General features: G+C 38.5%; 1 protein-coding gene across 1 annotated transcript; it reads right to left on the bottom strand.

Annotated features, from left to right (window-relative positions):
- Nucleotides 1-2,399: 2,399 nt before the first annotated feature.
- wnt2bb (wingless-type MMTV integration site family, member 2Bb) lies at nt 2,400-15,915 on the bottom strand. The gene is made up of 5 exons (XM_079636491.1): nt 15,090-15,915; nt 11,347-11,567; nt 7,920-8,197; nt 7,035-7,299; nt 2,400-4,330 (listed from the first exon to the last, which is right to left on the bottom strand). Exons 1-5 carry the CDS (start codon nt 15,446-15,448, stop codon nt 4,101-4,103), a joined length of 1,353 nt encoding a protein of 450 aa, XP_079492617.1. The 5' UTR covers nt 15,449-15,915; the 3' UTR covers nt 2,400-4,100.
- Nucleotides 15,916-17,764: the final 1,849 nt, after the last annotated feature.

The raw sequence follows: 17,764 nt of genomic DNA on the forward strand, positions 1-17,764 counted from the left end.
TGATTCAGCACAATCAAGAACATCAAAAGTTTAGGGTTAGTAATTAAAACAAATATATATATATTTATTTATTTTATTCTGGAAGAACATTAAATTGATCAAAAGTAACAATAAAGACATTTACATTGTTACGAAAAATAATCTATTTCAAATAAATGCAGAATTTCTCTTCATCAAAAAATCCTGATTGAGATGTATGGTTTACACAAAATATTAAGCATATTTTCAACATTTACACTAATAAGAAATGTTTTGTTTTTGTTTTTAGCACCAAATCAGCATATTAGAATGATTTCTGAAAGATTCTGAAGACTGGAGAGATGCTGAAAATTCACATGAAAATTAATACATTTTAAATAATCAAATAGAAACAGTTATTTTAAATTATAATATTTCTAATAGTAATAGTATTTTTGATCAAATAAATGCAGCCTTGGTGAGCATATACTTCTTTTAAAACATTTAAAAATCTTACCGACCACAAACTTTTTATATATATATATACACACACATATATATATATATATATATATATATATATATATATATATATATAGAGAGAGAGAGAGAGAGAGAGAGAGAGAGAGAGAGAGAGAGAGAGAGTTATGAGGGTGTGGCCACCCAATGTGACATGTCAGATTCTATCATTTCCCACATCTTCATCCATCCAACTAATAAATTTCACCCAATTAAACCCTTTCGGGTGGTTTATAATTGACTTTAAAATAATCTAAGAGAATTTAAATCCTGAGTTCTCTTCATCTGATGGACTGAAGTGAATAGTAGAGCGGCTGTGAGATCATTCATTTGACCTTTTATTCGGCCTCAAAAAACAACTCTTCCCAGAACTGAGGCTGCCGGTGCATGCCGTGCAAACCCAAAATGGTTTTGAGAGTTGCCTGCAACCAACTTCTCTGAACCAGGTTTAATAAATCACCGTATGCAACCTGGATCCTAATCAGGGTCATGCACCCTCTCACCCGCCAGCGGAATTAGGGCAGACCCAAACAGACTCAGCGGGGCCCGATCGGTGGCATTAGTCAGATACCATGATGCCTATTTATTTGCTGGTGACATGAGGCTTCAGGCAGCACTGATCTCTCTCTATCCCTCTGTTTCTATATCTCTCTATCAGCGCCCTGGTTCTCTAGGGTCATATTAAGTGTGTTTAAGGCCACTGTTAAAATGCTTGAATTATCATACTGTAACGATTAGTTATAATGGTCCGCAGCTCATTCAAAGCAATCAGAGAAACCCTATTGTGCACAACTGCTTCCTTATAAGATCAAACTGTACTTCCCCAGGAAACACTGAATGTTTGACAGATTACAATACTTTCACTTTTACAGAACATCATTTTTAGGCCTGATTCAGAACGCACACACTGGTATGTACGTAACCAAAGCAGTGTAACTCAACTCACATTCAATATGTTTGAGCTGCAGCAGGTTTTTAAGTAGTCGAGCTACAGTCTTTATCTGTGTCAAAGCATACGACACAATGCGTAATCGGATATTTGAAGGATTAAATACACGTTCTGTGTGACCTCTGTCGTTTGCAGTGAGAGCAAATGTAGTCTGACTGACCTGTACGCATGCAGAACGAAGCCAAGCTACAGTCGCATTATCTGTTAGTCAACTTGATTTTGCCAAGTAAGACATGTTCCTGGATCAACATATTTTGTTGATCCTGGACCAACATTGTTGTTCAAAAGTTTAGTCCTAACCCTACCCCTAAATCTAACCCTAACTTATCCCTAAAATCACAGGGAGGTGGACAGTAACAAAGTACATTTACTATACTGTACTTTACTTGAGTATTATTTTACTGGAAAGTTTTTGCTTTAACTTCACTACATTTGAAAGACAAATGTCGTACTTTTTACTCCACTACATTTCTGTCAAGGTCCTTGAGTAGAAAGTAGTAACGTCACATAACGGTCAGTGCAACTTTGTAAAAATAGTCCTGGAATTACTTCTTTTTTTTTTACAAGACGTTTTAAAGGACAAATAATTGTTTAATTTCAACTGAAATCAAACTTTTAAAGTGCATGTGAACATACCGACTAAAAGTGCTGTCACAGTAGCAAAAACGTTTGGTATCTGTTGTCAAGCACAGCTCACACAGAAGTAACTTTCAAACAGCTTTCGGTTGGAAATTTCGCTTCCGTGGCAAACTTCTCTTGACCGTTTTGAACTCATTGTGAATCTGCGTGGGAAAAATTAAAATTAGGGGTTAATACATTGCATATTTCTTTTGATAAATGCCATAAATTACAAAATGGTTCTCGAGAGTGGGTCACTGGCCATTGCAAAATCGTTTTTTTTTTTTTTTCAATAAAAGCAAACCTTCTAAAAACATGACTTGCACCTAATGAAGGAGAGAAGATTGTAGGAAACAACAAGCTTTGGTTAGAAAACAAACCATCCTGAAAAAGCTCTGAAATCACAAGCAGACACAAGCCCCACTGTGACGGGGGCCTGTTCAAAGCTGCCTCTGCCCTGTCATTAAACTAATCAGCTCATTATTGGACAGTTCAGCTTGGTCATTGGTCACGTTTCGTAGAAAGGGAGGCCCTTTTATTAAGCAGCCCTTATGTCGAAGATCTCTCTTAAGATACCCAAATGCAAAGTCTGATTTAAACCAAGGGGTCAATGTCTGGCTGGTTAGCATGACTCATTAACCCCTGCAGGCAGATACACTGTATGCCTATGCCGTCATCCTTATGTTGTTATTATATAAATAATTTGAATGTATTTTAAAATATAATTTATTCCTGTGTGATGGCAAAGTTGAATTTTCAGCACCATTACTCCAGTCTTTAGTCACATGATCCTTCAGAAATCCTTCTAATACACTGATTTCATGCTCAAGAAACATTTCTTATTATTATTGTCACAGTTGAAAACAGTTGTGCTGCTTATTATTTTTTTTCAGGATTCTTCGATGAATAGAAATTGTATTGACCCCAAACATTTGAAGAGTAGTGTAAATATATGTGTATATTTATTAAATTAAAGTAGATATTTTACCAGTGCTCAATTCTTTCTAGAGGATTTTTTTTTTTTTTATGGATGGAGTGAATTTGACATCATTATCCTGCAGTTCCAGAGTAATTTGTCATATGACGTTTACGGCTAAGGGGAAGAAAAGCAAAATAAAATGACTCTTTGTGTCTTACTTAATGTCTTTATATGAACTTTTGCTGAAAAAATAATTACACAGTTAACAAGTACCACAGCACAGGAGAGCTAATGAGAGCTTACACCTCTACCAGTCACAGCTGTTAACACCATTCTTCTTGTTTACACAGGCAATGATGAGTTTTATAATAACATGTCATTTACGCTCAACTGTTAGCTAATGTCCTTAGTGCATGCTCATTTATATTATTAATATTACATCTAACCCTTCCAAACGCCTCTGTAGCTTCCAGAGAAACTCTCTGTTAGGGCTCCATGTGGAGTGAGCAGCCCACATAGCTGTCATCCATTTTGTCCTCTTGAGTCCCTCTGACCAGCCTCATTCGTTCTGTTATATTCGGTACCAATAGTCAGAGTAAAATACTGTAGTCCAGTATGGGCACGTGATGTATGTGAAGTACACGGCTGTGTTGTCAATAACATGTGATGTACATATTCAGCTTTTAGCCATGATAATATCTGATAGGCTCAGAGTCAGTTTAAAATATTATTTTAAAAGCAGCACACCTTTTGTCACAAAACAACACTCATAGAACAGAACTCTCACGTCAAAAACGAAACAAAAATATATATATATATATATACCAACACATTACAGCACAGGTTGTTCTAGAATCCTAAACCTTTACCGTCCGCCGATCAATTCAAAACAACAAAAACAACAACAAAAAAAGAGAGAGAAGAAGAAAGAGAGATACATCTGCCATATCGGGCAAAGTGTGCAAGGCGCTCATGAGAAATGTAGATTTCAGTTGTAGTGCTTTCACAAAATAAGTTCAAATAAAGCCATGCAACAAAGAAGAGGGATTGGGGGAGGGTACAAATCGCAAGGGATGGACTTCATATCCCAGAATGCCGTGGACAAAATCCTGAGGAACGGGAGGAAGTGGGCGTGGCTCAGGTCTGGTCCAGCCATTCGGCACGTTTAGGAGCTTTGCAGGTGTGAATGTCGACAGCCTCCTCGCAGTCTTTGCACTCGACGGCGCAACACCACTTAAACTTACACTCACACTTGGTGATGCGTTTTACGCGTGTGGTGTCGTAGCCCCGTCCGCAACACATGACCTCGCAGCCGTCGGTCCCCCGGGACGTCTTGTTACAGACCCGACCAGCAGTTCCCAATGAACCTGGAATCCATAAAAAGGAAATGGTTTTGTTTCAAGACCCAGATTTTACATTGGACATCAAGTGGTGACCTAACATACACCAAAAAGTAATTCAACAATACAAATAAGCATCAAATCATTAAATCATAGAATCAAATTAATTACAAATTAAAATATATTAGTGGAAAATTATATTTGTATGATATATATATGCACCCTGATCTGTCATTATTCAAATTTCACTATTACAATGTTCCTGCTACCATAATGTTTTTACTTATATTATTATTCATTATCATTTATTTATTCATATAAATTATCTTTATATATTTAGTATGCATATTTTATATATATATTAGTAATTTATAACCATATTTCATTCATTTTGACTACCAAAAAGCACAGTTAAGAATGTATCTTATTATGAACAAAAAAATATTAAATAAAGAGAAAAGATTCACATTTGATAAGCATATTTTTGTAATCAATAAATTACCATTGAACCCTGACGTACCAAATATGATCATAAAATGAAACATAAAAGTTTTACGTAAAAAACAAGTAAATGTTTTTTTTTAGGTTTTTTTTGTAACATATTTTGTCTAAAGGTTTAACAGACAGTCTAATGTGTGATTTTTCCTGATTAGTATTTCCTATTTCAGACTTTACAGAGTTAATGGAGTCCCGGTCATATAATTCAGCCAAAATACCATTTGGCTGGACATACAAAATTACATCTGCAAAATAATATGTCAAATAAATAATATATCACAAAACTTCTATGAAACATCCAACCTGTCTTGTAACACAAAGTCACAAAGAAAGTAAGATCGACCATAAATAATCGGATTGGTGTTTCGGAGTCTGCTGTGTTGTTTCGCAAGGTTAAACACACAGTGGACAGTGATGGTCTCTTTCTTAAAAAAAAAAAAATCTACTTGCCCTACGGCCATGAGAACGAGAGAGTGATGGTTGTGCTGGCAGCTTTGAAAGAATGGGATTTGAAAAATGAGCCTGTTGTATCCTTGGGGTGCAAATTCCACTGGGGTGGTGATGCTGGTGGTGGTTAGGGGGTAAGCGCATTGACCCTCTGAAATCACTGAGCTGTGAGCTGTCTGTCTGACCCAAACACACACTCAAACCATCACACTGATGCATGAGCTGCAGTAGTATTCTCAAAAAAAGCAGAGTAACACAGTGTGGCGTGATATGTTTCCAGTATAGGAATATGTTGTCTAAACTATTAATCGACTAGTTCGTTTTAGGAAGCCCTGTATAATTAGGTTTATCAGTAGTGTCCAATGTATGGTTGAGTGGCTCACCACCCCAAAAAAGTAACACATCTGCATGTATTTGCACCACGGCAAAGCATAACACGAGCTAAAATGCTTTCAGAGAAGTTGCATTTCTAGATTCATCCCCTGGAAACACTACAGATAAATTATATATACAAAATTAATTAATAAATACATATATTTTTACAAATTAAACAAAAATATATAAAAAAATTGAGTCATAAAGTTAGTCTATTTATGACCCATTACCAATTGAACATGGCACTTGTGCCGCTAGTCCAGATGATACATGCATAAGTGTGTGTCAGAGCATCAAGGATTAACGGAGCAAAAATCCCATCCCACCTTTTCTGACCTTGTCAAAGCCTCTATTGCCCTTTTTACCCTTAAGGTTTATAGTTAGGTTTAGGGCAGGGCAGGGCAGGTGTGAGAGTCAATTTACCTCAGTTACTGAATCCTGTCTTTCTTCACACATCAAGTCATGTAAAAATGAACATGGCTTACCACCATCAGACTGGATCTCAGGGGTGAGGATCCTCTGAGGTCTGCAGGTGATTCAGTGGCCAGCCTGTTACGGTACGTTTACACAACAGCCATGTACTAAAAACAGAAACATTTTTCCTTTGCGTTTTCCGTGTACAGACAACAACGTTGTCAAAACAATCCCTGTTCAAACGGATTGACGAAAACGACTAAAAACGCTGCATTATGCTGCCAGGCCAGTAGTTGGCGATGTTACTTTGTGAAGAAAATTGTGGCTATAGATTTAACACGGAACGCGCATGACCGTTTTCACACATTTACGTTTTTGTAGTTTACACAGAGATGATAATGGTATAGTTTTCAAAAACTTGCAATTTGAAACCCGTTTTCAAAAGTTTGCGTTTTCAGGCCCCCAAAACGCATAAAACGTTTTCAGTTCTTAGTTGAAAATGGTGTTGTGTAAACGCCCGCTTAGACTTCATTGAACACTTTACGGTCTCTCGTAAACAAGGTTTTATTTATCACACTTTTATCCCTTTATCATCAGGCAGACTAAGTACTTCCTGCAGTCTGCATGTCTAGTATAATCTAACTCTTAATTCGGAGAAGTCTACGCAAAATCCAAGATGCTGAGTGCGTCAGTGTTAACTATTTGTGACATTAGTAATGCATGAGTCACAGTATAGGTCAGTGCTAATTGCATTATAACTAAATGAGTCAGTATTTACACTGCTTGAAAGACCTCGCTGTAGTGATATTCTTTAAACATCCGTGTTTTGTTTGTTCTAAATTCTTTAACCAATTTAACTAATAATGGCAGTCTTGTCTTACGTGTGGTATCTTCTGTTTTAATTGTAAACTTTGAGGTCTTTTTTTAATACATATATTCTGTGTGAAGAAGGCAACATCTGACCATAGTTATTTCATGTTTTTGTTTTCATTCTTACCTGCAGCTTTGTCCATGAGGCAGTAATCAGGTGAGGTTTCGAAGTACACCAAGTCATTTTTTGTGGCTTTCCTGAAGTCTTTATTAGCTACTGTGAATCCTGTCCCATCTTGGTTCATGGTGACCTCGATGGCTCCGTTGTATTTTTTGCGAAGGTAATCTCCTGTTTTACGAAAATCGGACATTGCCAACCAGCAGGTTCTCAGAGTGCACGACCCACTGACTCCATGACATTTACACTCCAGCTTCATAAAGCGTTTTACAGCCTATAAAACAGAGAAACAGGGAAAACATCCCTAGTAGTAATTATATGAACAGATTCCATGTGGCCAAGAATAGCCTCAGAATGTAAACAGAGTTTCACAGGAACGTTATCATAGAACAATGTTTTTGTGTTATTTATGCCCGTATTTATAGACTGAGTTGTTTAGTTGTAATCAAGGTTTGAAATTAACTTTTTCACTCACCAGCCAATTGGCTACTAAATTGTTCAGTTACCGGCCATTCAGAATGTCGCCTAGCCAAAACAAAATTTGCGCAAATAAACCAGATTATCAATGGCACAGTTTAGATGTTTTTTTTTAAATATATATTTAAATATATATATATATATATACTTTGATTTGCTAATGATTGAGCCTCTTTTTATGGAAAGGGCTCTGATAGCAATGCCATGCAAAGTGATAGAACATAATTTATGAATCATAACCCGCCAAATTGGCTAGTGTGTTGATATGCGTTACCCTCCACAGGGGATTTTCACCCACATTTGGTGAGTTGGCGGGTGTTAATTTCAAACCCTGGTTGTAATACTGGCTTCATTCGTTCGACTTTTCCACCATACAGTTATATCACCATGAATGCGTCACATAGTCCCTGTTCTCACCATTCTGCCACAGCGGTTGTTATGAAGGTTCATGAGTGCTCGTGCGTCTTTCACAGTTCGCTCTTTTGCATCTACGAAGGCTTTGGCGAACTTTATCCCATAGTTGATGTTATCACTGCAGCCACCCCAGTCAAACTCTCCTCGTTCGTCGCTGGCCCGGCCGCGCTTGTGGGGGTCACAGTTGCACGACTTTAGCTCCCCCTGACTGCAGGCACGGGTAATAGCGAAAACCACCCCCGCCGAGGAGATCGCATATACGAACGCCGCCTCACGGCTGCCTGCGAAAACAAAAATCATGAAGCCACAACAAACACATTCAGGTCCTTAATCAGACAATCAAGACATTTAATCACACCCTCCGCTCTCATATAATCCCAAACAGCACTTCTGATTTGTCCGCCAGAGACCTGCCTAGGGGTGTGACTTGCCCCAGTGTGAGTGTTTGGTTTAAATATTAGTACTGGCCTAATCCCTCCAGGGTGGGCTATTCTCTGCTAGGATAAATTGTTTGAAGGTTAGCAGTCTGATAGTGAACTGCCACAGTTATTTTCTAACCTTAACCTGCTTTTTCTAAGCGTCCTGCATGTTTGGACTCACGCCACTCACACTGATTCCTTTAGCCTGACTGAATGTAAGAAAAATACCAAATGTAAATCATCATGGACAGACTCCAGTTTTGCGATGAAACCAAAAGTGTGTTCTTTAAAACATGTAGTTGTTTTAAATGTGCATTTTCCATTATAATTATAAAATTACAATATATAACATATTTGGTATGTTATAGTTACATTTACACTACAGTTCAAAAGTTTGGGGTCAGTAAGATGTTTTTTAAAAGAAATGTAGTGACTTTATTAAGCAAGGATGCGTTAAATTGATCAAAACTGACAGTAAATATATTTACAATGTTACAGAAGAATTTAATTTCAAATAGATGCTTCTTTTGAACTTTTTATTCACCCAAAAATCCTGGAAAAAAGTTTCACGGTTTCCACAAAAAACACAGTTTTCAAAAGTTAGGTTAATGGCTACTGAAATTTCCTCTTTGCCATCACATACATTACATTTTAATATATAATACAATGGAAAACAGTTATTTTAAATCGCAATAATATTTCACAATATTTCAGTTTTTCATTAAATAAATGCAGCCCTGATACGCATAAGAGACTTAAAAACAGCCAGAAATCTTACTGACGCCAAACTTTTGAACGAACATTTCTTGTAGAAACTCTAAGAAAGTCTTTGTGAAAGGTAAGATGTTCCTGTTATCACATTAATTTCATAATATTATATATTACTAGTATTAATAATAATTGGACCACATCGGAGGACAAATTAATAGATTTAAGTTAGATTTTTTAAACCAATAGCTTCACAGATTTGACAAAAAATGTAAATGCATAAATCTGCTTGAAGTCTGCTTAAATACCTTAACATTATTTATATGCTAGTGAATATGAATAACTTCCGCAGAACTTCATTTTTTTTTTAATGAAGTCTTTTATTCTAGGACCCCCTGCCTAGATCTCCGCGTAAAGTTGTCCTTCTCACGCTGCACTGCAGTCGTTTTCAGTTTCCTGTTGCGGCTAAAATGCTTTTCAATGATCCGTGCTCATAGTACAATGACATCTGGAGGATATCTATGTTTGAATCGCTCCATCATTCATACAGCAAGATATTCTCTAAAGAAAAATATATTTTTTTAATAGTACAGTTGCCGTTTATAGGAGAATCTTCTCTTGGCAACCGCTCCAATTCTAATTCCATTTCATAAACTGAATACACGCAGTGCTGCGAGAGTCTGTCCGGCTGCCAGAATCATCTCTCCAAACATTTACATCCACTATGCCTGTTTATGTGGTAAAGAGGCATAGAGAATGCTGGAGGGGTGACATTTTCACACAGGGATCTTTGGAACGCTGTATGAAAGCCAAACAGAAAGCACATTTACAGTGCAGATTTCTTGAGTAAACTTCAGCTTCAGACTGAAATAAGTGATCCTGTGGGGTTTTGTCTGTTTATCACACCTGGCCAGACAAGGATTTGTGTGAACGTGGCTGGATTTTCCTGTGAGATCCGAGTCGTTTCATTAATATCCCTCAGTGATAAACAGTGATGGACATGTCCAAGAGAATAACTGCTTAAAATGTCATTATCCTATTCTGATCCATACTGATTTATGTGTTGACAGTGCAGAATGCTGATCTAGGTATTTGCCATATGATATGCATCCCATCTATAGATATTTAAAGAGAGAGAAAGTTTAAGAATCAGTTTGTAGGGGCTTTTGCACCAGTACTCACTTAGTTCCAATAACTATAGCTGCACCTGCTTTTTGGCGTGTTCGCACTGCAGGAACTGGGTATGATTTCAGTTATAGGAACACCTTTTGGGGAGGGGACTAAATTAGCTCCTGCTTCAAAGTAGGTTCTAACAAAAAAGACAATAGAACCCATTTATGACATAGTCCGAGGACTTCTCATAGGAAGGACAAATGGATTTGAAACGACCGCTTTATCGCGTCCAGTGTAGACAGCGCCTATCTGTTACGGTGCAGCACGATGCGACGCGTCAACGGTCGCGTCCAGTGTAGACACGTGTAACCCAGCACAATAGGAACTACCAGTGTCATAACTGCACATTGATTGGCCGAATGCATGCCGAAACACCCGCAATTTTTAAAAAGCTGTGTAAACACACAGTTTACGTATATTAACTCTTCGAAGTAACTCCATGAACATGGAAAACAGCGATAGATGGACTGATGTCAAAGTCCAGGCACTTCTTAACCTTTACGGTGTGGAGTTCTCTATGTTGTTGAATGCCGCACTTCAACGAGTTCAGAGTTCCTACTGGCGGTGGGAATGCAATCCGGAAAATGGCCTCATAGGGTAACATTTAGTTCTCGCTATAGTTCCTACAATTGATTTGCTATAACTACCCGGTGTTTCCCAGCAGGTGGTAATGGATGTGGGGTCTTCTTGCATTGTGTTGTCCAGCAACTCAGGACTATGAGATCACTGACACTACAGTTATTATAGTTTTGACAGTTTCAATAAAAACAAAGAACACCTAACAATAATAATGATCAAATTGACTTGAATTGACTACTATTATATTATATTGTCATTATTATAATTAGTGTAATGTCCAATAGTCCACTTTAGACATTCTACTAACTATAAGTAACTTTGTATCATGTCAACTTGCAGTCATTAGAGTATTAGACAGTCTGCTAACACTTTATTGTGATGGTCCCCCAACAGATATTCTACAGACTATAAGTAACTTTGCAAGTCCATGTCAACTTATTCTACTAACCCTAACCCTATACTCTACTAATAATAAATCTAAAGAGGACTATCAAAATAAAATGTAACCCTGAATTAATATAATAATGAATAATGACATTTCTAGTACTCACTGCGCTGTATGACTCTCCCAAAAACAGTATGGTCTCTGTCCAGGGCGCTGCAGTTCCAGCGGTGATGGCGGAATTGATGCTGGCACTCTCGAATCCACTCTTTAGCCCCGCCACCGATCGACTGCATGATGTCTGGATACTTCTGACACAACTGTCTCTGTTTATTCACCAGCCCGGGAATATTGTCACAGATCACACGTGCACCAAGGGCTCCAATATACCTGAAATATACAAACACTGACGCTCAAAACCTGAATTACTCCAATCAGTCAGTTTTTGCCAATCGGTCCTCCTCCGAAAGTGCTGAATCAGTAAACTTTCCGTGATTATGCATTGTCTGACGCCAAAGAGTTTGATCATTCCCAGAATCTTCCCACTCGTTAGTGGAATTTCAGAGGGAAGTTTGGCAAACTGGCATGTGTCATAAACAGACATTCACAAACCAGCCATTATTTATGATTTATGCCAACTGGGCACATGCATAATAAGTTCAACATCAACCAATTTGGGATACATTTTCGAGCCTATATAATAACCTGTATTCTGTGTTAAATCTTTAGTTTTTAGACTATTGCTCTTTTATATGTAGTATTATGTTTTAGCTCCAATTATCATTTGCTGTGATGTCATACTTGATTCTACTCAGGTAATCAGAACAGAAGAAGGAGATTTAATTAATTATGATTCGTTCTGTCTCTCTTTTACTTTCTGTATAGTTTCAATCCATCACTGTTCGATAAACTGTTTGTCTAACGCCAACAGAAACTGGGATAAAATCTCAAAATCTCTCTCTCACACACACACACACCCAAACCGTATCACATCAAGCCTGATCTCAGCCTTTACACTAACACACACAGTTCTAACTATTGCGAAAATTAAGTTTTTACCTTAAAAAAAAATGTTTGTGAACCTTTTGACTATGACTGTGTTCTTCCCACTCCGATGCCTCATTTGACTGTGGTTATACGGCTTTATCGGACCCTGCGCTTTGTGTTCGATAGTTGGAGTTTGGAAACGCTCACCCACACACACCAGGCTGGTCTCACACATTGTGGTGGTTTGCAGGTTGGCTTTACCAGCAGCAGTAATTCATTATCCACAGGACCACGACCACAACCACATGCTGTAAAAACACAGTAAAATCTGCTCTCATTTACACTGCGTGTCTGTGTGTGTGTAGTTGAGCTTGACTGAATAAAGAATGTACAACTAGTAATTTTTTGCTTCTATCACCCAAATAGTGGTAAAAACTAATCTCCTCCCTATTTCTAGCCTTTCCCCTCTCTCCATCTCTCGGCATCTCCCCATCTTTGTCTTTTTCTCCATTGATATAATCAAAATGTCTCCTTTCCATAGATTAGAAATGGAAGGTAGGGGAAACAATTATCATAGGTCCCATTTCAATCATATCTCTCCCACTTTTCCTAGGGTCCTAAAGTTCCCAGTTCTGCTGTTCGGGTGAATGATTTGAGAACTGTCAAAACTTACATGTGTCATTCTTTATGTATGCCAATTGCAATATGGTTGGATGATTAAAAAACTAGCTTGTGTGCCATTCAGAAATGAGTTGAGAATTTAAAGAAGTTCATATAACTGTAATTTCTTACTAGAAAAGCACAGAGTTTTAAAAAACACAAAGACAGATAGATAGATAGATAGATAGATAGATAGATAGATAGATAGATAGATAGATAGATAGATACCAATCTGCAAATGTATATGATTTAAAAGTAATGATTTAAGTAATTAATTAACATGCAATTCAATAAAGTCTTCTCTTAGTCTGATTAAAATTCCAATTCAACTTCCTGGGGTGTGTCCAATTCTCTTGTAATGGAAGGAAGACAATTTTCAGTTCTGAATTTTGTCAAACCCGGTACAAAAGCTCACAGGTCAAAGATGAAGTTCACTTCAAAAGACACACACACACACCTTTCTATCAGAGTGGAAGTCCAGCACAGGCTTACGTCTGGCTTCATCTGTGTGTGTGTCTGTGAAATAAGTTCACTAGTATGAGACACTAACAGGCCGCCCAGTAGCTTAAGAGGATTCCTGCTCTGTCTGTTTAAAGTGATGGATGAGCAGATCACAGAGAGAGAAAGAAGGAGCAAAAGATCGCTTTCTCTCAGGCTCTGGTGAGAGCCTCGCATTGGGAATGTCAGCCTGACTTATTATACAACGATAGTAACAAAGGACTTGCTTTCCTCTGGTTTATTTTTTACTTTCTTAGTTTCCTTGCAAATCAAACTTAAAATTAAACTGATTTCTGAGCTGTTAGTAAGGACTGACGCACTTTGTAGGGGTCCAGTATATGTAATGATCTTCATCAGAGAGCGGCAGAGCGCTGGAATACAGCATATTTTATAGGCTACTTGGTATGTATTGAGCAAAAACATTAAATTAACATTTGTCACGCAACACATGCATATATATTCTAAGTATACATAAAACCCAAACACTCCTTAACTACATTTATATATGTGAGCAATGAGCATGTGGCTGGTTTATTCATGATTTCTCAGACTCACTGTGTGCCTGTGCATCTAAGCAGGAGGCCTAACACATATTGCAGTTATTTAATTTATTCTTCTGTTATTGGCTGGCACCACACCTCAAGCACACCATGAAAACCCAACCCATAACTCTGATATAATGATGTGCAGGGCCTGTTACTACATAAGCACAAGCTCTGGGGAAAACCCCATCCCTCATGACCATTTAAAATTACATTTTGAGGGGGCGAAATGCACAATTTGTGTGCTTCTAGAATAATTGCATTTTAAATGCCAATATCTTGGTGGAGAGGGCGGTGGAGCTGCGTTCCTGCACCAAACGCAACGTGTGTGTTCATTTTTGTAGCTACTCGAGTTGACTGCCATCTTCCGAGTCCAGACCTCTGTCCACCAACAGGGTGCGAATTATGGGGAGATTGGGGGGTCTGAACCCCATAATTAAAGCTTAAACCTCCCCAAAGAAAATAAAAACAAATGGTTAGGGGCCTCAAAAGTCCTTGCGAAAATAAATATAACCGTATACATATTTCAGTAGCGTTGTCAAACAAAAACGGTGTTTTAGTAACCACAAAAGTTAGATTACAAGTTATTCAGACCGCGCTAAAGAGACGCTCGCGAACAGAAGTCGCGTTCGCCTGAGAAGATAACCATAGCAACAGCTGCGCGAGCACTTTCCGTCAGGATCCGTAGCTACTAAATACCGGTACTGTCTTTGTTTATCACTTCATTATGTTTACATTGGATAGGATGCATAGGCCTAAGTATAGGCTAGACAAAAGAGCTTTGTTTAAAATGTATTTAAGAGAGTTGGCTAACTGTGCCAAGCAATTCAGCTGCGCGAGACGAACCTCTCACCATTTCGCCCTAAAAACTAACGACAGAAATTGCTTTAAGTCAAACACTCTGAACCCAGGCAGCCCTATACTTTAAATTACCATTAAAACGCAGATATAATTAAAAACATAGCACGAAGGTTTAAAACTCTGTTTTTCATGAACCGAATGTAAAAATAGACTAGCCTAGCGCACACCTACACTTAACCCATTATTCAAAACTGTCACTAAATAAAACACTAGATATTTATATATTCAAATAACAGACATTTGCAAATGTCCAGTCTCCTAAAATGATAGCAGCTCGATCACCGGGAGCAGAAAAAAACCCGCTCGGTTTCTGCGCGCGAGTGTGCGCCAGCGGCGGCGCGCGGGGATGCTGGACGCTACTCACCACCAGGACGAGTCCACGCGCGGCGTGAGGATGAGCAGGAGTAACAGGAACGCGCAGCACAACCTCGAGGACGCACGGGGACCGTAGGAAGAGCCTGAGCTGTTTCTGATTATGTGTCTTAATCCTGAGCCTCCGGGAGCAGCGGTAGATCTGTTGAGAATCCGGGGCGACCCAAGAACTTTACCGCAGCCAAACATAGTTGAGCGTGTCCTCCAGCGGTGATAAGAAAACACGATTCTGTACTGTAGGAAACGGGTGTAGAGAGCGTTTAGGTCTGCGAGGACCTGCTGAAGTTTGGATTTCTGATAGCTGGACAGATGTACGGAGTTCCGTGCGGACGATGCACGGACGGATATCATGTATCTGCCCGGATATTAGCGTGTGCCATATAAAAGTATTCCCCGAGATCTGGCAACCGCAGCAGAAATAATCCAAGCCAGACGGCAGGTTCAGAGAGCGCTTTCTTTTTTCTTTTTTCACCTCCTCTTGAGAACAGATGAAGTCTCGGTGAGGTGCAATTTGATCAACAAGAGTGCCAACTTTTCCACTTTTTCTCCCCACGTTTTGCGTTCAGGCAGGGCTGTGATACACGCGCCTCTCCGTTTTTCCATTGGAGTCTGCGAGCGCTGATAGCAGACTGCGCGAGATAAACCGGGGCGATGAACTGTGCGAACTGCAGACCGAAGGGGTGGGCGACGGGGGGAGAGAGAGAGAGGGGCGATAGGAATGTTGACAGCCCGCCGTCTCTCCGCTCTTATTGGGTAAAGCTCACAGAGACCGGAGCCCCGGGGAAGCTTGAGCTCGCGCGGGATACGCGCCGTTCCCTGGTCAGTGGAGACACGCGCCACGCTCCTGTCACCTGCTGAACAACACGCAGCATCCTTATTTACACACTCCGCTGGAGTTCAAGCTCATAAACACATGAGAACAGGGGAAAATGAGACTACACACGTGAATGTTTTATCGTTGTCACACCTAGCTATATATTTGTTTACATCCATTTCACTTGTAACAACAATGTCCGTCACTTGTAACATCCGTTCACCTAAGTCGACTTTCCAATTAAATGCCCCAACAGCAATACTAATAATAAATTGGTCCAAATATAGGCTACATAATATAGGGAGTTAAGACGTTTGCCATAAACTTAATTTGTATATTTTAGTGAGTTAAAATGTTTCACAGTTTGGATTTTAGCGATGCCGTATATAGTGACAAATATGACTGGAACAATTGTTTATAAAGTCAGATATCTTTTTATTATTTTTAGCGTATTTTTCTCGTAGGATAGTAGCCTACGCAGTTGAAAAACCCATATTATGATAGCTGTAGCCTATCTAATCAATTACAATCAAACATTTGAATGCACTCAAGAACGCATTCGAACTGATGGCAGGCGCAATCGTCTGGAGAGATGCGCGTGTCTGAATACACAAGCTCGTGTTTACAGATAAGACCCTAGAGCTTGCACGAGCGCTGCTGTGTATAAACATCGCGCGGATTCCAGTTTCAAAACATCACATAGTTGCCTGTTGCATGACTCTAAAACTATTCTCTTTATTAATGCAATGTGTAGGAGATAAGCTCACAATGGTCTGCCTTAACTGTTATAAATACTGCAGCATTAAGTTTAAATGGCTGCACCGCTCCTAATGTAAAATAGATTATTTAAACCACACAATATAAAGCATTCAAATACCCAGTTCCAACAGTAGCAACTTCAGCTCCAGATGAGGAATCTGCAACACCCAAGACTGCACTTCTGTAACACTTCACTGAGCACTTGAAAGTGAACTGGCGCAAATAGGCCCAAATCCCTATTGGAATTGAAACTATTAGCGTTAACTGCACTTTCCACCAGGGATTAAATGAACAATTATAATGTTTAGCTGTAAATCCTGAATTAGGCTAATCTTCTTGCCTGAAATTTTCATTTGTACTTAAACTTTAGCCCCTTAGATGCTTTTGTCCACATAAAGCTGGCACGGCTTATAGTCAGTGTGAGAGTGAAACAGAGAGGCCTATCCTCTAAACGTGGAGAACATTTGTGCGTGTCAGTTCAGATGGTGATTTTATGGTAAATAAAGAGGAATTATAGAATGACAAAATAATAGTAAATCACATTTTACACTGAAAACAGTGTTTTTACTTTCAATTTGCTTGTCTGTTCTAGTCATTTTCAGTCCACTGACATGTTATTTGAAGTTATAATGCTTTCTTGCTGATGCAGTTTACTCCAGAGGTTTGGACAGAACAGGGCATTTTGGGAGTTTTCATATTGAGAAACTATTTAAAAAATATGTTTGATCTGCATATTTCTGGTTGTGTATCACTATTAAAACCAAGCTCATTGAGAAACTAAATTTAATAATTTAATAATAAACCATTTTCTCACAAACACCAGAAATGCAGGTCATGTGACAAATATATATATATATATATATATATATACACATGTACACATAACATTAAAATAATTGTTTTAATGATTATTCCTGATGGCAATGCTGAATTCAGCAGCCATTACTCCAGTCTTCATAAAATGATCCATCAGAAATCATTATAATATGCTCAAGTGACATTTCGAATTATCAATGTTTAAAATAGTTGTGTTGCCTAACATTTTTTGGAAATGTGATACATTTGGTTCAGGATTCTTTAATGAATAGAAAGTT

The sequence above is a fragment of the Phoxinus phoxinus genome, assembly GCF_949152265.1.
Source record: "Phoxinus phoxinus genome assembly, chromosome: 15".
Taxonomy (NCBI): domain Eukaryota; kingdom Metazoa; phylum Chordata; class Actinopteri; order Cypriniformes; family Leuciscidae; genus Phoxinus; species Phoxinus phoxinus.

Excerpts from the sequence above, each read along its gene's own strand:
- wnt2bb (XM_079636491.1), bottom strand. The coding sequence starts at position 15,448 with ATGATATCCGTCCGTGCATCGTCCGCACGGAACTCCGTACATCTGTCC. Across the intron at positions 8,198-11,346 it reads TGGGAGAGTCATACAGCGCA|GCAGCCGTGAGGCGGCGTTC; the intron begins GTGAGTACTAGA and ends TTGTTTTCGCAG. Across the intron at positions 4,331-7,034 it reads CCTCATGGACAAAGCTGCAG|GTTCATTGGGAACTGCTGGT; the intron begins GTAAGAATGAAA and ends TATGGATTCCAG.